Raw genomic sequence first — 27,518 nt, 5'->3', positions numbered from 1 at the left:
CTGCCATAAAATATTATGGGCAGCAGAATCTAAAGGGGGGATCCCCCTCTGGATGTGGCACAGGCTTCTGCTGGCATAATTGCCCTCTGCAGGGCACTTAGACCAGCAGAAAGGCAAATGATGCATGCCTGCTTCTACCTACGCCTGCATTCTGAGGGCATTCCGGGGTGTGGGGCCAACCTTAGTTAGCCTCCAGACCCCTCTCTGACCCCATACACTGATAGATCTGCCAGAGGAGATACACCATGATTTTCAGAATGTATCTTTATTCTCCCCATAAAGGACTTGGAAAAGGGGGGAGTTTGTTTAAAAAGCACACTTTGTCAGGCTTCCTGAACTGCAGGAAAGCCCTGTGAAGAAGTTGGAGAAGTGCTGAAGTAGTCCCATCTCATCCACCTCAGCTCTGGATTGCACTGTGGATTAGACAACACTGACCTTTACAGGGTAAATATTTTACTTCATGGTTCGTGTGTGATCAGTCATGAATGCTGCAATGGTGGATATCAGTGTTACAGTTCTGATAACAGTTCTCAGACTTGAGAAAAGCTGTTATGTTATGTTTAACATTTTCAATGCCATAAAGAATCTAGAAACTTTTAATAACATGCAGGAAGTACCCCAGTTCCTGTGTTTAATGTAGGTCAGCTAGCTGTATTCCATCTTGAGAAGTAACCAATTCAATAAAAGGTAAAAGTGTACTGTACTGTGAAAAAAATTAACTTAAGACTGGGCAATCATCTACCTAGATTGGAGGAAGCCCCTTCAACTTCAATACCTACATAAAAAATTGACTGGAGCCCATTGACTGGAGCCCATAGTTGAGGCCACAGTGGGACAATCAACTTCCCATCACTATTTTGGCTTGGGAGAGAAAGCTGAAACCCCTCATCCTCTCCTGTGCCATGTTCCCAAGTCAAATAGGGCCCCAGTGCACTTTGGAACATTAGTGCTTTGTTAGTAGTGTGCTTGCAAGTTGGGAGAGGGGGTGGAATCTTTGACCTATCTCATATCCTATGTATCATATAGTTTGGCCCTCAGCGGAATGGTAGGTATTTTTCTAGTGATTTGAAGGGAAAGAAAATGACCTGGAAATGTGATATTTCTGAAACATTTCCTGCTGAATATTAGGGATGCTATTGGCCTGAACATCATTTTAATTAGAATTAACACTTTCATCTAGTCTATGAATAAATTTAAGGACAGCTTTGAAATATTCAACATGTGGGAATACAGTCAAGCTGTCACAGCAAAATTAAGACATTTTACATACATAACTACCAATATATAATAAGTAGATTTCAAGTAACTAAGCAGTCATTGTTAGAGTTTGTAGTAAAATCCTTCTGTGTATATATTCCCATGTCCTTTGGGAATTTATGCATACTTTGATCATTATCCCTTTGAAGTCATACCACTTTAAAAGAGAGACATTTTAAGTGCAGTTTTCAACTCTGTTAGATGTTTTACTGGTAGGTAGGAGACTTATTTTACATAATTTATTCGACAGAAATCATATCCTGGTGAAAGCATATTGAAAATAATAACTTTTGAATATTCACGTTTATCTCTTAGGAACATTTACTTGTGGGTTACACAAAAACTAGAGTTTGAACGATTATCCTCACTGAGTGGTAAGGTAACATTAAAATGTTTTAAATAAACAAACAAATAATAGCAATCATTGGCTAAAAATCCCCCAATACAACCAGACCAATTGAACCAATGTCAAACCAGAAAGTCCTAGCAAACCCCTGGGCTAATGTAAGCCAAACCAGAGAATCAAAGCGAACTTAAGTTAAGCTGCACACTGGACAACTGGATACTGTTACAAGTCTAAAAGAACTAATGTCAAATCAGAGAACCCAACATGGGGTCCCCCCAAGGCTGCAATTCTGCTTATGATACATCACACTATACTATTTTAATGTCAAATTGCTTCTTGATACAACACATGCTTTCAGAGCCATGGGGTTTACCTGGTGTGCCAGAGTTAACTAAACAGGCAGTATACTGTGGCAGGCACGTATGTTCCTTTATCCCTCCCTTTCCAAACTGGCAAAACAAGAAGGGGTTTACACAAGCTATGGTCATAACACTCCACTATGTCTCCCCAGTTACGAAAAACACTTTGGTTGCTGCTACTCCCCCCGCCCCCTACTTTCCTGGCATTACAGACCAGCTCAACACTTTTCCTTCTCTGAATTCTGTCAAGAAGTTGTGAGTGCAACTGACCTAGCATGGTTCTAAGCAGAGATGTGCAATGCAACAAAAAGATGTCAGGTGACTGGTGAACAATGCCAGATAATTCAGTAAAATACATACATACATAACCTTTGTTAGGCATAAAAAATAAGGATAAATATAAAATAAGTGGATATTAAAACAAGATAATTTTTTTCTATTGTTCTTGAGTACATGTAGCAATCACTTGCAGAAGAAATTTTGCGATCTTTTCCAATATCTCTGTTTTTTTACTGTTTAGAAGTAGGGCAATTCCTGAACTGGCTGAGCAAGTTAGTGCTTTATTAACGATAGCTTGTGGTAGCAAATATCTGATGCTCACATATTTAGGACAGTAGAGGATCATATGAGCAAGAGTCTTTACTTGATTTAAACAGTATGAACAGAATTTTACATTGAATGGTATAGAAAGTTGATGTCCCTCCTCTACTGCTGACAGAAACACATTGCACCTGGCTCAAGTTAGAGCCGATCTTTGCCTAGAGTCCAATACTAGATCGATATAATGCGCCAACTGCCGATGTATTGGTACTATATTGTAACATAGAGGAGAGCATGATTTGTTTGCCAATGCTAAAAGTAACTGTTGTTCCTGGTCACTAATCTTATTTTAAGTATATTGAAGATCTCATTCGAATTAAGCATATTAAATGCTTCCAATGAAAAACCTAAAGATTTAATCTTCTTGATAACATTGTACTACCATTTAGAGATCATCCAATCAGACATCTCAGATTGAATTAAACTGTTATTTTCTGTGTTAAAGCAGAGTCTCAGCCAAAATGTCAAGGTTATTAACCAGGCCTTTGTTTCCAATAAACTGAGGCCTGCTTCCAAACATAGAACAAAATAAGGAACAGAATACAGTACCCCAAACACTTTATAGAGAAAGACAGACAAAGAATTCAGTTGTGAGTGATATATGAGCATGACTCATTTCTTGATGGGCTAGGTCAGTGGTGGCGAACCTTTGGCACTCCAGATGTTATGGACTACAATTCCCATCAGCCCCTGCCAGCGTGGTCAATTGACCATGCTGGCAGGAGACGATGTATCTGGAAGTCTAAGAGTCCCTACCATCTGGAGTGCCAGCTAAAGTTCAACAATACGGGCTAGGAGCCCCAACTCTGAATTCAGGGACTTAAAAAGAGTGCTAGTATAAATTCTCTTATGGGAGCAAGTCATGAAGCATGTGTCTCAGTGAATATTGTACATCTGCCAGACAGGTCCTGTGTAGCTTACATTTCCTACTTGTTGGTATAATTGCAGTCAAGGCTAGGGTTGGTCGATACTAAAAAAATTCGGTAAAATTTGGATTCGGGTGTTTTGGGGCATAAAATGATTTGTATGCCCAAATCTGTATCATAACCAATTCAAATATGCCCGAAAATTCAGGTAAATCCGAAAAATTCCGGTCTGATTTATTTTTTAATTTTTTTGGTATTTTTACACATTTGGGCCTGCAGGGGGCGCAATTTTAAAGCTAGCGGTACCAAACTTTCAGGATATCATCTGGAGACTGTCCTGATGATTCCCCCCAAGTTTGATGAAGTTTGAAGGCTCCTCATTTGTCCCGACTCCCAACGGTGCTTGCAGGAGCGGTGTGGGAGAGTGCAGTCTTGTTTTTTGAGGGGGGACTGGATGGGAAATGAGGCTGGGTGCTTGTGGGATGTGGGATTGGGGTCTCAGTTTTGGAGTGGGGAGCGGCAGTTGTGGCTGAGCAGGGTTGTTGTTAGTTTTTGTGAATGGAAGGCTCCTCATTAGTCCTGACTCCCGCCGCTGCTTGCAAGAGCAGTGTGGGTGAGTGTGGTCTTGTTTGGGGGAGACTGGGTGGAAAATGAAGTTGGGTGGGGGGGTGCTTGTGGGACTTGCGGGAGTGGGGTCTCGGTTTTGGGATTGGGAGCATGCCAGTGGTTTCTTGCGTGTGTGTGCTTGCGTGTGGACCTGGGAGCGGCGCTGCTTAGGATCGTGTTTGGTGATGCTTATGGGAGTTGGGAAGAGCCTGAATTGTGCAGGGAGTGGAGTTTTGGCGGGGAAGTCCGAAAGAAGGACTCATGGTCAATGCAACGAAGAACAGTCCAGTTCCCCTAATAATATTCTTGTTTTGGAGAGCTGGGAAGACATGGGCAGAGAGAGCTACGGAGCAGAGGGTGTTTTTTTCTTTTACAGCCAACCCGATTTGGCAGGGCCTGATCCGAATCCGAACTCCTGGCATTCGGATCTGCCCAGATTCAGACATGGAGTATTCGGGCCTCATGTGGCTCGAATGCAATCGAATCAGCTGGGCTTGGACCAAATCAGAGATTCGGTTTACCCGAATCTCCAAGCCTAGGGCCCATCCTTCAAATCTGAAACAGTGCTCACAATGTTGAGGCACTTTTGACCTTGCATATAATAGATGTTAGAAAAGTCTGGCCTGATCACGAATTTCTTATATGTTGTCTCTTTCAGAATCTCATAGAAGGACCTGTTCATAGCCTTAGTGTCAGCTTTCCATATAGTTACTAAGCCACGAGAGCAACACTTTGTCACTGCTGTTCATAAAGGTAACATTCAAGACACTTCTACTTTATACATGTGAACAGTGGTATAGTACTTAGTACTTCAAGTAATTTCTCAATCAAATTATTTTGATCAACTCTATTATCAGTAAATATATTTGGAAGTATAAGGCTACAAGGATTAAAGTAAGGATATTGTAATAAGTCTCAATTGGAAGGGTGGTGTTGTTCCAAATTATTTCCAGTGATTATTATGCAACATGTTTCAGTGCTTATGCCAACAGAAGGTTTATATGTGCTGGGTTATTGAACAGTCAGGTTACCTATAGCTTTGAAGATAGAAAAGACAGGGAAAGGTAAATGTGACATATAATTTTATATAAAAAAATCTATTATACGTGTCTGAGATAAATTTAAAAGGATACCAGCAGTGGATTTATCTCCCATAGTCTTGTTAATTAACTATAAAACTTGAAAGTAGAAAAGGCAGTTAGGAGTGAAACTGTAACATTTTGAAAATATCGGGCTCATATTTCATGAGGATTCTAAAAATACATCCTATTAAAGAGTCATACAGAATCTTAGTGAAGACCTGAATGTACTATTCAGATAATTCCTGAATTTCAGAGAAGACGTCATTTTGTTTTCCTGATGTCTACAGTTTGCAGCTATTGTAGAAGCTCAATAAACACCTAGATGTACTTTCTTCATAATCACTAAATTATGGAATAGATGGAAGTGGCCACTGTGATTTTTGCTCCAAACTTTACAGTATCAGCAGACTTCCAAGTCAAGAGTAGGAAGGGGAAAACTGAAGAATTTCCACAGATTGGGTTCTACCGGTACTTCTATGTTGCAAAGATAAGTAATCCAGCCCAGGGTACAAAGAAGGAAACTCTGCATAGTAGTCTAGACAATGCACTGACTTTTCTTACATCAAACTGTAACTCCCAAGCAGTATGAGAACATGTCTGTCAATTTAGAACACTTGCATAAGAGATTTTTTAAAAATTATTTGCATACATAGCACATAATAAGCATTTTGTTATTCAAGCCATAGGTAGTTTTGCTCATCACAATAACTGAAACAGAATAAATTTGACTAGGTTATTTGACATTCAGTATGATTAAGAACTGGCTTAGTAAGTACAGTCTTTCTTATCCTGTAAAAGTCTGTTTTCTACTAGTTGTAGACCAGCTTGCAATGCTTGCTTATACATCCTCCTTATTGCATTTGGGAATCATTCTCCACCCCACCGCCGTTATCAGGTCCTACTGCCTTTCTTTTTCCAAAATCAACACATCAGGAAGAAACAATTATTATTATTATTATTATGGTAGATTTCACAGCTGCCAGATCTTTAGCTGGTTGTTGGCCTTCATTACAATTCGAGCCTCACCCAGAGGCCTATGAAGTTGTAATGTATCCGCGTCGTATTTGTGCGGATCCCAGCAGGGCTGCCTTTTGAATTTGACAGATGTTAATTTTGTCAATTTTGTCAATTCGAAGATGATTCAAGTGCTGCCCTAGTGTTTTCAGGATGGCGCTCAATGTGCCGATTATCACTGGGATGACCTCAGCTGGTTTGTGTCATAGATGCTGAAGCTGTAAGGAACTTCAAAAGGACTCGAAACAAAGCAACTGAGATCAGTTCGTTTATTTCATAAACTTCGATGATCACAATACACGCAATGTGGATTCTGACTTTCCCAGACTTAGCGTGTACCGGCACATGGATTACGGCTGACCCCTCCCCGAACTCCCAACTTTAGTTCCCACAATAGAGCAAAACAAGCTTCAAAGACACAAGCTGAAATCATACATGATAAGCGTGGCAATGCAAAGGCAGTAATAACCATCACAGAGCACAGCCCAGATTGAGGAATGCGCCAAGGCCAGGATGGTGGAGTGGAAACACACATCAACCTCCACCCTTACGCCAGCCTCTCCCGCGAAAAGCTCCCTCCCCACCTGGCTTAAGAGGGAAGCGATTTATGGAATGCAGCGATCAAGGGGCATCAATATTATTCTCAACATATACCCATTGATTATGGCCAGGCGATAGCCCGCCCAGGAAACCAGATATTGCAAATGTTTGCAAATTTATATAGCGAGGAGTCCAGAATAGCATCTATTTCCTTATTATATATATGCTTGTGGCCATCAACGCATCACGGTGGAGGGAACCTCCGATTGGGTAAGTGCCAGAGCATCTGAATCTGGGTACCCTCTTGAGTAAAGCTAGAAATGAGAAAACACAGGATGAATGTTACTGAGTGAATTAGGCAATTCTAGACGAGCAGTCACCCGTTGATCACCTGTGTGATCGAAAGCAGGACCTATGAACTTCTTGCCTAATTTGGAATATTTGTTGCACATCCCTAAGGTTTGGTGGACAAATGAGCCCATGCCTTTACTTGCCAAAAGAAAAAATCCATTCTACGTTTGTCCGGCTTGGATTTTCTCGCCTCCTCGCGCCTCGCGACAGCGAGGAGGAAACAGTTTTTCCACCCACTACGACCGGGGACTGGATCCAGTCATTAAAAGTCCAGGGTGGAGGCGCGCATGATCAGGAGTTGGGGCAATGGAAAAGAATGACCAGCTGGAGACCACCTCAGTGCCGTTTTATTGGTGGTGCTGCACTATATGAACTTCTGCGTTGGTTATAAGTACATCAGCGGAAGAGGAAGTAAGAGTCAACCCAGGTTATCTTGATGGTAGTTGAAGATTTAGCCAACGGTAGGAAGTACTGCTCTCTTATAGCGCTCTCTGTTGGTCGTCCGTTCGGCTCTGGCGGTAAACTGCGTAATGCATGCGGTAATGGCAGTGACAGCTGAAGGCAGTTCCCAACAACTCCAGGAACACTTTCGAGAACATACTTACCTAGAAGAGAAATGAATTGTGGAGCTCGCGATTGGAGATCACTCTCTCGGCGGCACGAAAGTGCAAAATGGTAGACATGTTGAATAAACAATTTGGCCGAAAAACTTGGGTGCCGAGGGATTAATGGTGGAGACGCCGTGAATAAAAGAATTCAGCCTCTGTTTGGAGAAAGAGGTCCACCACCACCCATAGAACTGTATTCCCGCGGTAATCTTCGGGGAGGTCAGTAATGAAATCCGCATGGATATCACTCTTGCCAAAGGTTTTGCCTTTGCTACCGGGAATGGGATGTAGTGGAAGTCCATTGGGCTTACCAGGGATATCCTTAGCTCTCTGGCGCTAAGTTGGGCAGGCACCCTTTATTAATGTACATTTCAATGTCGCTAGCTTGCGTAGTGCATACAAAACTGTCTCCTGAGCAAATGGATGCGTTTTAAAGCGAAATGTCAGCTTGACGGCGTCATGGCCTTGCTAGGGAGAACCTGTTTGGCGTAGTGCCGGTGGGGCGATACCAGCAGTCGCACCTCGTCGCTAAACCCCACCTTTCAATTCATTGCAGGAGAGGGGGTCAGATTCCTCTTTGGAACCTCCTGTTGTCCGCCTCCTCTAAATAGGCATTAGAAATGGGGAACACCTACGTCCGGAACATTAAGATTTGGGAGAAATAGGGCGCCTTCAGCACTGAGATCGGGTATTTACCGCCAAGCCCAGTTGTGCTGGCGTTAAGATAGTGCAGGCACGCTGGCACATAGAGGTAACTCCGCCCTTTTGGCAAAGCTAGCGATAAAGAAGCGTCCAGCCAGCTTGTTACTGGAATACGGGGAATTGAAGTTAAACCTGGAAAAAGAAATCAACCCATCTCAATTTGCCCAGCTGACATTTTTGAAAAGCCCGAGGAGATGAACAAGGCTGCCAGGTTTTATGGTCGAACCAGACTTGGAAAGGGATGGGCGGCTCCTTCCAACCAATGTAGCCATGTACTCGGGATGCCTCATGATGTAACCGTTTCTGGCATCTATCACCAACCGTCCAGTTGAGCTAAGGCCGACAGTTTTGAACTAGCAAATAAGCACCGCAGTACAAGTTTATTATTTTTATTTTTCTGCAGGAGGGCTGCTCCTAAAGGCTTTATCGAGCGTCGGCGTGAGCGATGAAGGGCAAGTCTGGATCGGATGTTGTCAAAGAAATAGGTTCTGTAGTGAAAAGCTGATTTAAGGGCTTGAAAGGAATTTTGACACTCTGGGGACCGAAGCGGGCGGGTTTAAGCCTGAGGACCTTTCCCCTTGAGTGCGCAACAAATCGGTGAGAAGGTAGGGCAATTTTGGCAAATTGGGGATGAAATCTCTATAGAAGTGGCAAACCCCAAAAAGATTGAAGTTCCTTCACGGATTGGTGGGAGCAGGGCCAATTCACCACGGCTGCTACTTTGCGGGATCCATTTCAGGCCACTCTGGAGAAATCCGGTAGCCAAGATAATCAGGAGGTCTGATGGAAGCGCATTTGGACGGATTTTGCAAATAGGAGTTGTCGGTAGGCGTTGCAAAACTGCCCTGATAACCCGCTCATGCTCTTCCACGGTTTGAGAATAAATAAGTACATCGTCCAAATAAACCACCACCCTTTGAACTATAAATTCTTGTAGGGGCGTCGATTTATAGTGACATACCAAGAGCCCCTGAAGTCGGACCATTATCTGAAGGGCATTACAGTTGTATTCATATTGTTGACCAAATTTTTGTATTGAAGGCAGTTAAGTGTTCAAACCCTTCTTGATCCGCACTCTGTAATAAGCTTCCGTAAAGTCCAATTTTGTGAAAATCTGGCCCTTCCCCAATGCATCGAGAGTAGGTCTTTGATCAGGAGACAAGGGGTATTTGTCCGAGAAGAAACAGCGTTTAAACTATAGGTAATCAGTGCAGAGTGCGGTTTGATCCCATCTTTTCTTTCATAATAGCAAAAGACAAAACAGAGGCGTGGAATTGCTCTTGGTGGCCGGCTAATGTAAAACCCAATGGTAGCAGAATTTTTTATCGAGGAAGGTACGAAGCTCCTTTTCCTCAGCTGGAGCTCATCGGTATATTCTACCTTTTAGGAAGTTAGCCCCTGGGACTAAGAAGGATCTTACAGTCTGTGTCCCTATGGAGAGTTGATACATTCTTGTTCTTGAAGACTTTGAAAGCTAGATCCCAGTATTGTTTGGGAATTTCCGACCAACTCGGGAGCTTGAAGCGATGGCGGCTGATATTGATAGGGAAGCTCGTAGGACTTCGTCCAGTCTCGGCGGTGGTTCCCCTCATGCATGTGACCCCCACAAAGGGGGATAGGTGAAGCGGACTTAATCTCGCTGTCCCCAGAAAATGGTGGGTTCATGGGAAAAGAAGCCAGAGGCATCCCCAGTACTATGTTTGGCGACTGGAGCTAGGATGGAAGCTTCTACGTCTTTCCAGTGTTTAAGCGCATGTCGCCAGGAGCACTGGTTGGAGTTTTGAATTGATGACAGACCATCGAGTGTCAGGGGAAACACCATCCATTTGGGTAAAAGGGAATGGGTTTGGCCAATGCTATCGTTCAAGCCCTAACTGCTCCGCCACCTGAGAGGTTTCATAAGGCAGTGGGGGCAACCCGAATCCACGAGTGCTTTCGTGCTAAAATATGGGTATGCTTGGGCGGTATTGGTCAGAGTGGTCATAATAGTTATGGGGGCTACCCCTTCACTCACGCATTAGGTGCAGGAATCTCTTCTGCGAAGGGCGGATGAGGGCTCACCCCTTCAGGTTGATCATGTCGCCGGCTTCCCGGGCTCATCTTCACAGAAGCGGTTTAGCAGCTCGCCAGAATCCCGTGGTCCTACAGCTTCCGTGGGGTTTTAAAGCCGTCGACTTCGCGGTGGGTAAAGCGTTATGATTTTAGGGCAATTGGCAGCCATGTAGCGAGACCTCCGCAATATGGAAGGCATAATCGGCGTGGCCGGCAGCGATCAGAATTGAATTCTGACACCTGTGGTCCTGCACCCGTCTTCTTCAGTAGGCGGCTGCTATACCCGGTTTAGTGATGGGAAGCTTGCGCCAGATGCGGTTTTCCGTCTTAGAGCGAATTGAAGTCGAGGGCTGCAACAATCAAGGTTGCGGTTGTAATCCATTCGGCAATGGTTTGAGGTTCCGGCGCACCATACACGGCCCAAGTGTAAATTTCCAAATCGACCGCATCGTGGAAATATTCACACTTCATGCGTTCAAGGCAGTCCGGGAGTTTTGCTTAGCGGCCAGCGAATTACCGGGCAAATTCGCCAAAGGTCTTGTTGCCCTGCCCGGGCGTTTTAATAGTCTTGATGGCTGTTGTTCACCTCCTCAGGATCCTGTAAGAAAGCGTAGTCACAGACCTTGGGTAAGGGCAGCTAAGTTTAGTTGAAGTTCAGGGGCTATCTAGTTCATGTAACTCCACTAAACCATTCGGGCACCTCCCGTCCAGCATGGATCGATGTCTGCACTTTCTCAGCCCACCGGACTGCCTATAGAGAGTCGTCAAAATTCGACCATATGTGCATCTAATTGTAGGATGAAATATATGGCAGTCCAGGGCAACTGTCCCATCAAAACACGCTGAAGGGGATGTGAGAGTAGCGGATAACCCCATTCCTGCCAACTGGCGCCCGATGGAACTGCCGGGAGCTTGCTGGGCGAAGGCGGCTGGAGCTTAATAGCCACTGGGCGAGAGGTTACGCACTGGCAATAGGAAACTCTAGCAGCCCGGTGGCAAAGGGCTGCTGGTTGCTGGCTGATACGATCAGGGATGATGGGCGGTGTGAGCTGCGAAGTGTGGGTGTTGGTGGAAGATTAAGCTTGCGGCAGGTTGCTCCCAGCTCCCTCTGGAGCAACGCTTCCCTTTCCTGTTGAAGGAGGAGTCTCCCGATCGCGTTACGCGGTGTTTTACAGTGGTCCCTAGCGTTGCATGGCACTTCAACTGCACTTTTGGTTTTCTAGTGCTTTAAGAGGCACTCATGTTGGCGCTGAGTTCCAATCTGGAGTGTTCCAAAGACATGATCACGCGGAGGTGAGAGTCTTTGAGATGATATTGGTCTCTAAGCACACCTTTCTCACGGGGACAATTCCGCTTCCACGGCTCCAACGTTGTTGTTTGCGTTCCGATTCGAAAGCCAATGGTTCTCTCCAAGGCTTCCCGTTCCTGCTCCCACTCAAGCTCTCCATGGCCTGCGGCGCTCTCTTTTGAGGAGACCTCCCGTTCCTCCTCAGTCACGTTTGTGGACCTTTTCGAGGAATCAGAAGTTGCTCCCAAGAGATCCGATATGGGGGGGGTGTTGCATGGCAGACAGGAGCAGTAGTTCCCCCATATTCGTAATGTCGAGCCCACAGTAGGCGGTTTGCGACGAGTAGCCCTCGAAGTTCTGCTAAGTTAAGGGGGTTTAGGTATGGCGTGATCTTCCTTGAAAGCGAAATTGAGCGGACTCCGGAGAACTTTTTTAGGTATTTCCACTACATCCTCCTTCATTTCCCCAGAGTGTGTTTAGAGAGGATGCTGGAGCCCCTTAGAAGGGCGATGCGCGGTGCTTTGCCAGTGATCACTCAGGAACGGTCGCCCGAGGTATTGGTCAGGAAATCTGCGCCAGGAGGATTCCTGTAGGTATCTCTCCATGGATGGTGAGATACCCGAATTCTTCCTCCACTCTCGCATCACCGGTTTGCTTAATCCTTATGGTGGCAGGTAGTAAAGTGCGGCTCAGGGGAGACGCGGTCCAGCCGACACCCACCACCAGGATACGTGAGAAATCCTGAAAACCACCTCTAAAGCGTCCGGGGATTAGAAACCGATGCGCCCGGACCATCAGGGGGGGACTTCCTCCACCTGCTCTTGTAGTTGGAGAAAGGCTAAAGCTCCGGCTGAAGGCTTGAGGGGCTTGGAGAGGAGTCACCAGGGAGACTGAAAGTTCCACTGGGTCCTCCAGAGGAGGCCGTCGTGTATGGAAGGAAGACCAAGGGAACCCTCTTTGAGGGCTACCACCGTGCTTAAGCCCTCTCCAGTTGCGTAGAACTCTTAGGGGATTCAATCCCTGCATGTTGGTGGACATCAGGGGATCCACAAAAGCGGATGAAGGATGAGTACTTGACCAGGCTTAGTCGAAGAATCGAGATAGAAAATGAGTTGAGTCGATTAGTGAATCCTCAATGTAAGGGAACTTCAAAAGGACTCAAAACAAAGCAACTGAGATCAGTTCGTTTATTTCATAAACTTCGATGATCACAATACACGCAATGCAGATTCTGACTTTCCCAGACTTAGCGTGATAAACGCCATGGACACAGCGGCCCCCTCCCCGAACTCCCAAGCACAGTTCCCACAATAGAGCAAAAACAAGCTTCAAAGACACAAGCTGAAATCATACATGATAAGCATAGCGAAATGCAAAGAGCATTATTGTGTAACCATCCTGGAAGCGCTGGCCAGATTGAGAAGATCTTGCGCCAAGGCCAGGATGGTGGAGTGGAAACACACATTAACCTCCACCCTTACAGAAGCTTGATTTTCAAATCGTGATATCTAGTGACCTTCTCGTGTTCTTTTTCAATGACCCTGCTGTCACCAGATACTGCTATGTCGATGATGGTCACTTTCTTGTCCTCGATCATGGTGATGTCTGGTGTATTGTGTTTCAACACTTTGTCTGTTTGGATTTGAAAGTCCCGCAAAATCTTGACCTTCTCATTTTCCATTACTTTATCTGGACAATGTTCCCACCAGCAGTTATGTTAGAGTTTGTTTGTTTGTTTGTTTGTTTGTTTGTTTGTTTGTTTGTTTGTTTATTTATTTATTTATTTATAATTAGTTTTATATACCGCCCCTCCCCCGAAGGGCTCTGGGCGGTGAACAACACAATAAAACAATAGTTACAATAAAAACCCCATTAAAACAACAATCAATAATATTATATTGGCATCCAATCATAAAAACCAGTTTTCTGGTTTAGAAACTTCTTTGGGTCCCCAATGGGAAGACAAATGTGCTATAAATGTGTAAAATAATGTGGATATGTTGCAACCCTCAGCAGTGTGGCAACAGCAGCAGAATTATTCATTTTTGCAATACCTCTTAACACCAAGAGTTCATCTCAGTAAGAGACAAGATCCTTGTGAAGCATTTCTGTACCAAGAATAGGATTTCTCCCAGCACTGGCACTGTGGGGATAGTCTTACAGGTTCAGGACTTCTGCCTCAGAACAACATAATGAACTGTCTATACCACAGGCTGAAAACTCTGTCTGGCACATTTGATCATGTGCTTTGTGAACCTTTTCTACATTTTTCCAGGCAGAATTTAGAATCTATGGAATAGCATCATAGTAACTGCTTATCTTAAGTGGGGACAAGTGAACCAGAAACTCTGAGCTGTTGATGGCCACTGTCCAGTTTGTAAAACAGTGTGTAGACAGAAGTATGATTTTTAGGCTTTTTTAGTCCTGCAGTTTCCTTCTGAATCATTCACACTTGTATGGACACATATGCATCAAGCAGAATTTAAAACATGAACTGACTATATTCACTTGAAAATGTACAAATGTATTAAAATGTCATTCACCTCTGAGAATAATTGATAAAAACCAAAGAAATGTAAAAATAGTTAAACGTGACGTACATTAATTTGCCAGTTCTTGAGCAATTAAATAAAATAAAGATGTTGTCAGATATCCCTGCTATTTATTATGCTTAGACCTTGCTTGTTCAACAGAAAGTCAGAACCACTTATTGAATACACATAGTCAAAAATGTGTGAAGAGGAAAACAGAATCTACTATACTGTTTTAGAATGTTAATATAAAGCATTTAGAAACTTTTTTTGGTACTGCTAGTGCTGAATATTTAGGCCACAATTCATGGGTAAATTGAGGTTTGAGTTGATGATAGAATCCTACTCACCCTTGCCCATTTCAGAATATAGAGATGGAGTAATATAATGACATTGTGAAGGTTTCCTTCCCTGGTAGTTTCCTTCAGTGACAGACACCCTCACCCAAAGGGCCAGGCACCTGGACACAGTGCTGTGTCGACTCCACCTCACTGTTTCCAAGAGGGCTTTCCAGTGGTATCGAGAGGCAAAAAACACAATCCCATTGCCAGAAAGCTATCACTGGGATTAGTGGAGTTACGCCACTGAAAAGGCTCCATCACAGAAAGGCCCTGCAGCAGCTTGGCTTGGCTGATAACTGTTGTTGGCACAATTTGACTGCTTGAACTGTCCCCCTGCCCCACTTCTTCTTCCCTTTGAGGAGAAATCTCAGTCTTTGTTAAGATTTATGGGGCCTTCTTCCCTTATAATAACTATTTTTCCATGCTGCAGTCAACTCACAGCATCACCCCCCCTTTCTGCCTCCACTATTTATGCTTTTTTCTTCTGCTATTTTTCAAGGTTGAGGAAGCACAGTTGATCACAGGTAAAGCCTCTGCTTTGCACATACAAGATGTCAGATGCTTTTTCCAGTTGCTACATTTACATAAATAAAATAATAAAAAATCCCACCTCTCCTGGTTTGGGATCCTCTTATGAGGCTTTGAGGGTGGAGCCACTCAGCAACATGCTCAGTTCAGGGACTGTCAGCTGGGTTTCAAGGGAACCATGCAGAGGCATGTGCCCGCTTGAAATACTAGACTTGTCACTCTGCAGTTCCTGGACTTGGTGGTGATGTGATTACATTGGCCAGTGAGGGTGGGTCACTTGATACAGTATCCATCCCCATATTGTGCTCCTGTAGTTGTCATCTTTACAGACTGTGGTCTATTTTCCCACCAATGGTCTATTTTCCCACCAATATATTGGTGTCTGCATTCTTTCTTGTCTCGCTCCCTCACCAGACCCACAAAACTAGTTCAGCTTGCTGACAGGAAGTCACCCAAGTGGCTCTTTGAAAGTGCCTTAACTCCTCTATCTAAATTTAAAATAAAAAATAAAATTGATAATATGGATTCCTGTTACTCACAAAATTCATCAATAATTCTTCTGTTTTTTAAAAATTAACAAAATAGCCTGGTGCATACAAATACAAAGCCTTTAGCTCACCCAGCTCAGTACTTTAACCCACACAAGGCAAGCAACAAAAAACATTATCAATAGGCACCATTCATACCATCAACTGGTGCATTGACAAAATTATTCTCTACATTTTCTAAAGTCTGTAAAGATGATGACTATGTTTTACAGTTACATAGTGGATATTATATATGTAATCTCATCAACCACTAGTTGGAAGAAAAACTACTATATAAAAGGTATATACTGCAATGAATTTCTGCTTGGCATATGGCATCTACCTGTTATCTTTTTTCACATTAAATTATAGTTAATCTTTTTGTACTATTGTTCCAATTAAAACACATATTACTGTAAAGAATAAGAGCTGGCCTGATATATAACTTTTCTCACATGTATTCATTCCAAATTTCTCAAGCACATTAAACTAAATCTTCTCTACTGAACTTGGCAAATACATTTTACTTAATTACTTGGTAACCATCCTGCAACACAATCCAATTATTCTTCACAACCAGCAATCAAAAACACTTCAATTTGCTCATCAGTTTTTTAAAAACCCACATCTTTGTTTTCCAAAAATATACCATGTTTCCATTCTTCATTGAGTACAGCCCTGGTCTGAATATATCCCAGTAACTTTCAACCATGAACCAAAAATGAGCTCCATCAACCTCCTATTAAAGAAAATTTGGCCATGAAGTTCAATGAAAACTGCACTGAAATCCATGTAATTAAGGAAAATCCCAAAAATTGCCTTTGAATGCAATAAAAAAAACAATTGTCTTACCATGGCAGGAACCATCCATTTCTTCATACCCAACACTACAGATGCATCGTCCTAGAGGCACAAGCCAATCCCCATCAGCTCCACAATATAATTTTGGAGTGTCTCGTTCTTCAGCACTTTTCACACAGGACCCTCGTACTTCCACTAAAGAGGACGAATCCACCCTTGGAATAGTATCAGGAAACATAGCCAAGTTCCGAACAGTGAAAGGGCACTTTTTGTAGTAAACACGGACAGAGACCAAAGCAATGCACGCGCCAATGTCTTGAAAAGCAAGAAAAAACCCTTTCCTGTTTATTGGTCCCACCTCACGAACTTCTGTATTCAATTTAAGGATGCGGTCACCCAAATCCATCTGAGTAAAACTTTCATCAGCTGCAATGGTATCAATTTTACTATATTGACTTGGTTTGAATTTAATTCCATGGGATTCGTCCGTTTCCAGGTAATAGAGATTAAATGTTTCTTTGCATGTCCCTAGTACCCATGGAATGCTGTTGCAGTCCCTCAGTGTAAACTTCATTTCCACATAAATTTTCTGGGCTGCATCACGAGAGATCCAATTTGTACGAAGCCAGTTGTTTTGGTTTGCTTCCATAACATTACAGACCTGGTAAGTGTGGATTGGGCGATTGTATTCGTCCATTTCTGTTATGGCATCCCACTGCAAAAAAAAAATGCATTTCATGAAAAAAATCCATCTGCAAAAATACACCCTAAGGGTACAAAGAATAAAGAAACTCATTAGAGCACATAAGAAATTGATGTCAATGTGGAAGGCCAAGTTGAAACTTACCAAGGTGACTAAGGAATTTAAGACCTCAGTGATGGAGAGGCTTGATATTAACATTCTAATGATTGTTACAAATTGACAGAAGCATACCCTGTTTCCCCAAATATAAGACATTCCCTGAAAATAAGACGTAGTAGAAGTTTTGCTGAAGTGCGAAATATAAGGCATCCCCCCAAAAGTAAGACATAGGAAAGTTTTTGTTTGGAAGCATGCCCGACGAACAGAACACAGAAAAATAAGACATCCCCTGAAAATAAGACATAGCGCATATTTAAGAGCAAAAATAATAATATAAGACACTGTCTTATTTTTGGGGGAAAATGGTAGTACTTAAAGAAATATTTCCTCTGCTATTTCTGAGTATTTGATATTGTATATTATATTTATTTCTTTATAAAACAATTGTACACAGGCCTTAACATACACCAATAATCCTAAAAGCATTTTTCCTAGAATTTGGAGACAGTTAGTAGTCCTATACTCACCTATGAGTTATATCAGTTTCGCACATTAAACCTTGTATCTGAAATCTATTTATTATTTATGATATTCCTATCCTACTTTTCTCCTGAAAGTCCTTACAATAGCTTACAAAGATCTAAAAAGTTGAGTAAAATAAATTCAACCTTAAATACCTTAAAGATAACAACTAGTAGCAGCACAGTTATGATAAACTGTAAAACCAGCATTGTCAGCAATAAAAAAAATGAAAGTGGGGGAAAAATCAGTAAAAAATTTAAAAACCTTGCAAATCGAGACCGCATGAGAATAACAGTTCAGCTGCGACAAAATGACCTTCAGAATAATTTCAGTCTGTATGAGTTCATAAGTGTTTGAGCCCAGAGCTGAGGAAACTGATCTTTGTGGTGTGGGTATGCATAGCAGAGAAGGTATTATCATCAAACTCATAGGCTCATTCCACACATGCAGAATAGTGCACTTTCAAACTGCTTTCAGTGCTCTTTGAAGCTGTGCAGAATAGCAAAATCCACTTGCAAATAGTTGTGAAAGTGGTTTGAAAACGCATTATTTTGCATGTGCGGAAGGGGCCATAATGTATGGGGTGATCCTTCAAATACCAAGGTTCTAAGCCATTTAGGATTTTAATGAGACTTTTAATTGGCAACAAAACCAAATGGACATCCCTTGTTGTAGATACAGTTCTGGTAATATAGAGTCACTCTGGCAGGTCTCAGTTAAAACCATTGCAGTTGCATTTTTCCCTACTTAAAAGTTACAGATCTTCTTCAAAGTCATGCACAGAGTATAACAGTAATGTGATATTATGTTAGCACACATGTAGAACTATAGAGACATCATCCATAGAATCACTGCATACTTCATATCACTAGGGAGATTAGTTCTCACATCTCTGTTACAGTGAGCACCATGATCATTAGTTTTCATGATAGAGTTCAATCATGATCCTTTGGGACATGTATGCCATTCACAATTTCTTCAATAATTCCTATAAGTCACAGGACTTGGGCTGGGACAATTAATTGACCTGTCTAAAGGGAATGGCATTATAAGAACCTTAAATGGGATTAATTCAATATAGGTATATGCTGAATTCTGCTGAAGGGGCAGCATTGGACTAGTTGGTCAGTAGTCTGACCAAGGATTTTTCTGTTTGGTATGCAGACTTTTTAGAGTATCGTTTTTCATCTGTTTCGCCTCATTATCTCAGATGAAATGGGATAAAATAGGCCTGCTCTTGTGACTGGTTAGGCCTTAACTAGGGATGTTATGCATCAGGTGGTTTGTTCACAATAAATAGGGCAAACTGGTGAATACCCTGAAGCATCATGCTTCAGGGAGGGCAATTACTGTTTGGGCAATTACTGTTTGAGAAATGGTGAGGTTATATATGAGACAGAATGCCTTTAATACTGAGCAGTATCAACACGTGCTTACTTAATGGGAGATGGAGTTGAAGCTTACCATCTCTTAGCATAGTTCCTGTACAGGTTAGAAAAAATAAAGAGTTGCCCAATGGATGGTAGCTGCAAAATGTTACCCAGCATAATCCTCACTTAAAAGATGCCAATAGCTTATGATGTATTTAAGTTATTTGAACAAACTAGCTCAACTCAAGGATAGTTTTGTACATTTAAGGTTAGTGCTGGGGACAGTTTGAGCTAAATGGCTTCCCATGTGGCATTAATATGACTACTTATTTATTTATAATATGTTAATGCTTCCTTTCCAGCCAATTAGGGTCTAAGACAGCACACATAAAACATTAGAACAATTTAAAACATTACTTTTATAAAATAATTCAACTAAAACACATACAGGCAGCTAAATCAGGGGGGGGGCATATCTTGAAAGCAGCATGGGCGTTTGCCCACCCTGCCTGAATAAGTGGCATCTACCCCGGCAGGGAGGACAAACAGGGTTGAGGGCGGGTGCCACACAGCTCTGTAGCAACTGACCTAGAAGAGGCTACACCTCTGCTGGGCCACACCGACATAACATAGGTGATTGGGTGCAGGCTAAGGGCATTCCTGGGGGTAGACCCTACTTTAGTCAGCTTTCACTGGCCCTTCGCTTCCCAGTCATAGACTTACACCACAAGAAAGTATGGCATATGTCCTTTTCTTCAATGGGGCTATTTGTACAGCAGGAGGTTTTTAAATTTTGCCTTCTTTCCGCACCACACCATTCTAAGCTGCCACAGAGCTCTCCCTCCCATCACACTTCTGGATTGGGCTATTAGTCTCATTTGAAACTGACACAATTTCATCCATGCAGTTAATTTATAACTGAAAAATAAGTAATAGATAGCCTTTTCTGAAATACTGGCAACGAATTTAGAGACACTGTGGTGGAACAGGCCCACTTTGCCAGGCCCTATTCTACCCCAAGCCTTTACCAGGGGTTGCCACCTTTTCCTGGAAAGGGCTTGCTTTCTCACTCTCTGGATAAACCACAGCCACCATTTAAGGAACTTCCCTCACATCTTTCACTGCTACTAGCACATTTGTTCTTTGATTTCTTCCTGATATCCCTCCAGCATTTTAAAGTCTTCCAAATCTATGATACCTGCTCGGAGAAGGGGGAGGGAAAAAAAGGGGGGAGAGAAGGAAGGAGCCATTTCCTCACAGACACCATAAACACTTCATATGCTACTTAGCTATTTCCTCATACATACTGCTTCTTAGCATATGTGGGCATGCGTTGTCTGAGCAGTAAACCTGTTGCAGATTTCCACACATCACATTTTAACAGCACAAGAGACAAACAATTCTTGTTTCCAGCAGAAACCAGCTATGCAGTGTGAGGATTGGCTGGCAGCCTTCAATTGTTCTTGGCATGCAAAGAGAGTTGGTGGGTAAGAATGTGTCAGTGTGAAAAAAGCTGTGTTCAAACCTTATCATTGACAGAGGTTTGTCATGACATCTAAATGTGGGCAGATTGAGAGAGTGAGCCTCAAGTAGAATCTGAATTCAAACTCCCCCAGAAACTGGTATATCAAAACAATTGAACTAGAAACCATAAAGTAGATCTCCAAGCAAACTCATTATCTAAGTATAACAGAGAATAATCAATTCTGCACATGTTCACTGATGATATATAACAGAAATGAACTTCAAAGTGCATTAGGATACTGTTGTATCCTTGGTGTTTATGGATTTCAATGGCCTCCCTATGCAGTCTGACATAGTAACCTTCTGAGTTGTCCAGAATTGTCTTAGAATTCCACACAGGCAGAAATGGGTTAATGAAACCCGTTTCTGCTGTGTGGCCACAGTTTGCAAACTGGGGTCCCAGCAGCTGAAGGCAGCACATTGGGATCCCAGAGGCTGAAGGCAGTATGGTTCACATAGAAACACTGTGTTTCTATGTGAACCATGCACCTGAGAATTTAAAAGGTGCCCAACCCACCATGCAGAATGGGTCTATAACCTAGCACTAAGTTCCACAGAGGACAGGGTGTAACTTGCTTGAGGCCTCTGTCTAATTCTGAAGATCCTTCTTCCAACTTAAGCTTCTTTTCCTCCAGTAGAAAGTCATTCAGTCATTTATGCAGATCCTTCTCCAACAGAATCTACTTTGCTCTAAGTGTGTGTGTTAAGGGCAGTCAAAACAAGTTGCTTCCAACTTTTGGAGATACTATGAATGGATAATCTCCAGAATGTCCTATTGTTAACAGCCTTGCTCAGCTTTTTCAAACTAAGGGTTGTGGTATTGTTGAAGGCTTTCACGGCCGGATTCAACTGGTTGTGGTGGGTTTTCTGGGCCAAGGTCTGGTGGATCTTGTTCCTAACGTTTCACCCCCACCCAAACACTTAGTGATTGGTTCCCCACCCTGGGAAATGGACAATATATACCCCACTAAACATTCCTTTCTCACAGGACACAGTGTGTAACAGACTTCCCTCTGTGATACACTTCTGAAGATGCCCACCACAGATGCAGGCAAACTGTCAGGAACAAGATCCACCAGACCACGGCCACACAATCCGGAAAACCCACCACAATAAGGGTTGTAAAGTGCCTTTGTGACACTTTAAAGACTAACCTATGCAGGAATCCAGGAAGAGGATGAGGAGGGAGCTGTTGACACAGGACCAAGGGGGGAGGAGATTCAGAACGGGCTGGTGCCCTCAGTTGGCACTGCTAACCTACCAACAGTTTTTAGAGCCTGTTGTATTTGTTAGTACAATGGGCTTTACTGCTAGTAACACTATAAAACAGCAAATCTATAAAACCATAAATTCACAATCCCATTATTCAAGCATTTTGTTTTGTTTGCTGAATAAGTTTGATCTTTTTCATAAACAAAGTCTACTTTGAAACCAGCTATGAAATAGACCATTATTTTGGAGTCCCACTGAGATGAGATACTGGCATAGGCAAAAATTGGAGCTAGTGTGGTGTGGATTTACCATTGTTCAACATCAGCCATTACACATTACCCAGATAGAAGGGTGAGAATTAGCCAGGGGCAACCTCTGAGTAACCATTCCAGACATTTTACAGTCTACATTAGTAAGATATCACAATAGTAATAATGCCACTCAGCATATCCAAGTCAATGTAAAAAGCCAATGTTTGACTCTATGCAATATGGCCATGAAACTCTTTTCTTCAGAATGACAATGCTAGGCTGACATTTCCCACAGTGGTTTTTTAATGGATTTTCTTCCCAATAAAATATTAACATTAGGCTAGAAAGACTGCTGTCCACAGTATGTTTAAGTCAAAAGTGTAGGAATGGCTCTTTATTGACCAAGCTGTGGCTAGTCGTACAGTATAATTTAAAATATGCTAGTTCCCATTAAGTTAAATTGAAATTCTAAGATACTATGTGGAAAGATTTTTATCTTAATGGGAAATGTGATTAAAAATCTGTAACAGTAATGCAGTTGCACTCAAAACTTGATTTAAAAGCCTTTTCTGGGGGTAGAAATTAGGTAGTCAGAAATGCAATGGCAGTTGTAATTTAGATCTGAACAGCTGAACCACAGAACATTGTCTTGCTGCAGGGAATTACTTTTGAAACTCAAAGATGCAAAGTGCTTTTTTCTCCTCAAAAGAAAAATGGTTCAACTATCACCCTCCTAAATATCATAGGAGCCTATTCCATGGAACTATTTAAATATTCCTTTTGAATCAAAACCCTGATTCTAAGTTCAAAATTAGAGCTTTGAATCCTGCTCCTAACCATGTAGTTAATAGTATAAATCTCCTTTCTTTGGAAAGAAAGTAAAAGTTGTGTATTTAAACGATGACTAATTTCATTAAAGGGAAGAAGGATTTATCATGTGCAATACTCTGTTGCACTGAGGGTACAAATTAGGGTTCAAAAGACATAAAAAAGAAAACAATCTAATACTGAAACTAATTTTTTAATGTATTGTCGAAGGCTTTCACGGATGGAATCACTGGAGTGTTGTGGGGTTTCCGGGCTGTATGGCCATGTTCCAGTAGCATTAATTTTTTAATGCGTGATAGCATCTTTTCACTGCTGCCAGACCCTGGCCAGAAACAAGCAATGGATTTAATTTCAACCACTGACATTAAAGCTGAGATTTGCAGTGCCCCAAATGTCCAAAATCATAGTCCCTGCATGAACGTTTCTCAATTATACACTCATTCCAACAAAAGTAGCATAAGCTGTTCAGGACACTTTATGGCAGAAGCCTAGACCTCATCTTGTGACCAGAACTGTTCAACTAGGTTCAGCCAAGTGACTATCACTGCAGAACATAGACATAGTTTTCCTGAGAGAGACTGTCAGGACTGAGAAGGAGGAAAAGCTGAAGACAGGAATGCAGATAATGGCCCTTTCTGCACAAACCTTTTAAAATGTTTTCAGGCAGAAAATAAAATGTTTCCTCCATAGAGTTTTACATTGCTTTTATCCCTGAACATTTTATTTCTAACCTTAAAATGGTTTAAATGAATCTCCTTTTAAAATGATTCTCTGACTGAAACATTTTTAAACCATCTTTAGTTGCTGTGCTATCTATTGACTATGCTTCTCTGCCTCCCTGAATATCCTCCTTTGCATCATCTTCTGAGCTCACTCAGTTTCCCCTCACCTGTTTATTTGCAGCATTTCTCTGTCCTTTTATTTTGTTTGTCTTCTTATTTTGGAAGGCAGTATTTGAAGCATTGAGCACCGAGCACGAGGTGTATAGAATGCAGCATGAGGTTTTGAAGCATTTACACATTGATTCAACACAGAGCTAAAAAAAAATGGTGGTGGGGGGAGAATCACACAATGGCAGCCAGGAATCATTTTAGGTAGGTGAGCTTAGACATATATCATTGTAAAAAGAGGGAAGGTTGAAAACTTTTTAGAAACATTTCAAGGTATTTGTGTGGAAAGGGCCAATGATAGGCTGGCTGGTGGGTGGAAAGGCAAGAAAGAAGGAGGAATGAGGGAGAGTCTGTGGGGGGTGGGCTCAGGGAAGTGAAAGAGGACATCCTGGGGAAGGGTGAAATGAGATGCCTCCCCACAAGTCCCCACAAGTTCACTGCTCATTACATCTATTTTATAAAATACTAGCGAGGCCCGGCCACGTGTTGCTGTGGTTTACTGTGGTGAAATGGGAAAGGAACAGTAGCAGCAAATCAACTGCAGAGGCCAGCAGTACGTACTCATGCAAACAGGCAGCCTGATATTGTGCGATGTCATTGATGTATGTGCCCGCATTCCTTGAGGGGAGGGAATGGAAAGGCACCCCTCCCACACATCTAGGCTGGCTGGTCATGATCCTTTACCTGGGAGTAAGTTTGGTTGGTGGCAATGGGTGTCGCTTCTGAGGAAACCCTCTGAGGGGTGCGATGCAGCCATTCAAAGTATGTCATGGTTGCTGTACCAAGCTTACTCCTGAGTAATGCGTGCCTGGTTTTCTTAACTGTAACCACTCTCTCCCCTCTCACACTTCTCTTTCCTTGCATGCCACCCCTCCCTCCCTCTCCCTTCCCTCTCCCTTGTGTGTATGTGTGTGTATGTGTTTCACTTCTACTTGAGTTACTGCCTATATCATGTTTTCACTGCTAATATCTGGCCATCTGAGTGAACATTCTAAGCAGCACTAACATTCTAAGGGTGACAGTTACACATAGGCAGCTGCATGTCCTTCACCATGGAGCACCAGGAAAAAGGTGTTTTACCTGGGCCAGGTGTGAAATTTCAGGTATGTGAACATCTAAAAACACTCTCACCTGACTGACTTTAGTGGCTGGGAATTTTCAGAGGAATTGGCCCAGCAGTTACTGAGGTATACTATCATCAACAAAAACACTGTTAGCTTTTTATATATATAGATTCATTTGCTGTCTGTTTGTTTCTGGGTTCAATGTAAATTATTAATTCAAATCCTTCATGCAGAAGCGTAGCTGGGCCATACTGCACCCAGTGTGCACTCTACATTTTCCGCCCCCCCATGGCACCCCCCCCACACACACTCTTACCTTAGTTCAGCCTGAAAGTACAGGCTGGAAAAAAACAGCCTGTTCACCTGAGGCTGAAAATGGCCTGATGGGAACTACACTTCCCAGGAAACCTTAGGGCTCGCAAGGTCTCCTGGGAAGTGTAGTTCCCACAAGGGCATTTTCAGCCTCAAGTGAACAGGCCGCTTTTCCAGTCTGTACTTTCAGGTTCAACTAAGGTAAGTGTGGGGAGGGTTAGGGTTGTGCCCAGTGCAATGTACACCCCTGCCTCATGGTAACTCCACCTCTGCCTTCATGACCTGGAATCCACTTGAATCCTCTCCTGGTATGACCCGTAGCTGTTACAGAAAGGCTGCTTATAAATTATCTATATATATATAAAGCTAACAGTGTTTTTGTTGATGACAGTATACCTCAGTAACTGCTGGGCCAATTCCTCTGAAAATTCCCAGCCACTATAGTCAGCCAGGCAAGAGTGTTTTTAGATGTTCACATACCTGAAATTTCACACCTGGCCCAGGTAAAACACCTTTTTCCTGGCACTCCCTGGTGAAGGACATGCAGCTGCCTGTGTGTAACTGTCACTTTTAGAATGTTCGTGCTGCTTAGAATGTTCACTCAGACGGCCAGATATGAGCAGTGGAAACAGTACATAGGCAGTCACTCGAGTGGAAGTGAAACATATACACACACATACACATGAGGGAGAGGGAAGGGAGGGAGAGGGAGGGGTGGCATGACAGGGAAGAGAGGGAGGGAGAGGAAAGGGACGGATGGGGGCATGCAAGGGAAGGGAAGTGAGAGAGGGGAGAGAGTGAGGGGTGGCTTGCGAGGGGGAGGCAGGGGGCCCAGCATCTTGATATGACCCACCCACCCTAGCGGAGGGGAAGGGAAGGGAAGGAGGGGGAGGGGTGGCATGCAAGGGGAGAGAAGTGAGGGAGGGAAGAGCATGAGGGGCAACATTCAAGGGACGGGAGGGAGGGGCCATGCACCCTAGATTCCCTGAATACTGCGGTTACAGTTAAGAAAACCAGGCACACATTACTGAGGAGTAAGCTCGATATAGCAACCGTGACATACTTTGAATGACTGCATTGTGCCCCTCAGAGGGTTTCCTCAGAAGCGACACCCATTGCCACCAATCAAACTTACTCCCAGGTAAAGAATCATGACCAGCCAGCCTAGATGTGTGGGAGGGGTGCCTTTCCATTCCCTCCCCTCAAGGAATGAGGGCACATGCATCACTGACATCACACAGTATCAGGCTGCGTGTTTGCATGAGCATGTACTGCTGGCCTCTGCAATTGATTTGCTGCTACTGTTCCTTTCCCATTTCACCACGATAAGCCACAGCAAAGCATGGCCGGGCCCCGCTAGTATTTTATAAATTATAAAATATAAATATAAAATATGTCTTTACATAATGTAAATAGGAGCATTAACAGTTGTTTTTGCTTCCCCATTATTTCTTTTTAGCTCTGTTAAAGAAATAATCACTCAGAAGCTAGAATTAGCTAGCAAGTGGTTCATTTATAATATTCTCAGCTAAACGTGAAGACAAAATCCAAAAGGGTTGTCATGATCAAGCATATAATTATGGAAAGCAATTGGATCCCATAGGAACAACTTGGTCAAAATGTCGCTTCATACATTATTTTCCAAAGAACTGTGACTCAAGTTCCATCTATAAATATATAAATATTAATCCAGTTCTTGTCCTGTAGTAGACTTTCTTTCCAGAGTAGTACAGGGTCTTCAGAGGTCATAATTCATCGTTTTATATATTTTATTATGGTTTCTAAATCTTTAATATTTCCTCCAGCACACCACCACCTAACAGAATACTAACACTATGGTATAGGACTTTTTATTGGAATTAATGCAACCTTGTTCATATTGTGGACACTTCAGGGATTTTGAAAGACAGAATCACTATAACAACATATGCACCATAACAGGAACCACAGGAAGAAATCACCAGTCTCACAGAAATTTAAAATAATCTGTAGATATTCAAAGCTAAGGATACTGTGACATGAAACAACTTTGATACGCTCAGAGGTGTATTGGAGGAAAATGGTGCATGGGGATAACAGCTGCTCCAGTCACCCCCCACCCCACACCCTCTGCTTTTGGACTGGCCTGTTTCCATGGTGCCCATCTGAGCTGCCCCCCAAGCTGTCTCCTCGTGTCCCTGCAGGCCGTGTCTTGCCCTTACCAGGTCCTCCCCAGGGTGCCTTCTACCCCTCCCCAGGCAAGAAGCTGGCCTTCAGGGAGGCAGGGAGGGCAGGGCACCAAGGCAGGTGGCCCAGGAGTCAGCCTGCCGCCACGGTGCCCATCTCAGCTGAGGGCCTGGGGAGG

General features: G+C 42.9%; 1 protein-coding gene across 3 annotated transcripts in view; it reads right to left on the bottom strand.

Annotated features, from left to right (window-relative positions):
- The window catches only part of LOC125430597 (ephrin type-A receptor 6), a 475,628-nt gene that overhangs the window by 345,161 nt on the left and 102,949 nt on the right, over nt 1-27,518 (bottom strand). For all 3 annotated transcript variants that reach the window (XM_048492607.1, XM_048492608.1, XM_048492609.1), the window contains exon 3: nt 16,451-17,114. In XM_048492607.1, the coding sequence (XP_048348564.1) occupies nt 16,451-17,114 (664 nt within the window). The remainder of the gene's footprint in view (nt 1-16,450; nt 17,115-27,518) is intronic.

The sequence above is a fragment of the Sphaerodactylus townsendi genome, linkage group LG04 (assembly GCF_021028975.2).
Source record: "Sphaerodactylus townsendi isolate TG3544 linkage group LG04, MPM_Stown_v2.3, whole genome shotgun sequence".
Taxonomy (NCBI): Eukaryota; Metazoa; Chordata; class Lepidosauria; order Squamata; family Sphaerodactylidae; genus Sphaerodactylus; species Sphaerodactylus townsendi.
The sequence above is the reverse complement of the archived record's forward strand: the minus strand, read 5'-3'. Positions and strand labels throughout refer to the sequence as shown.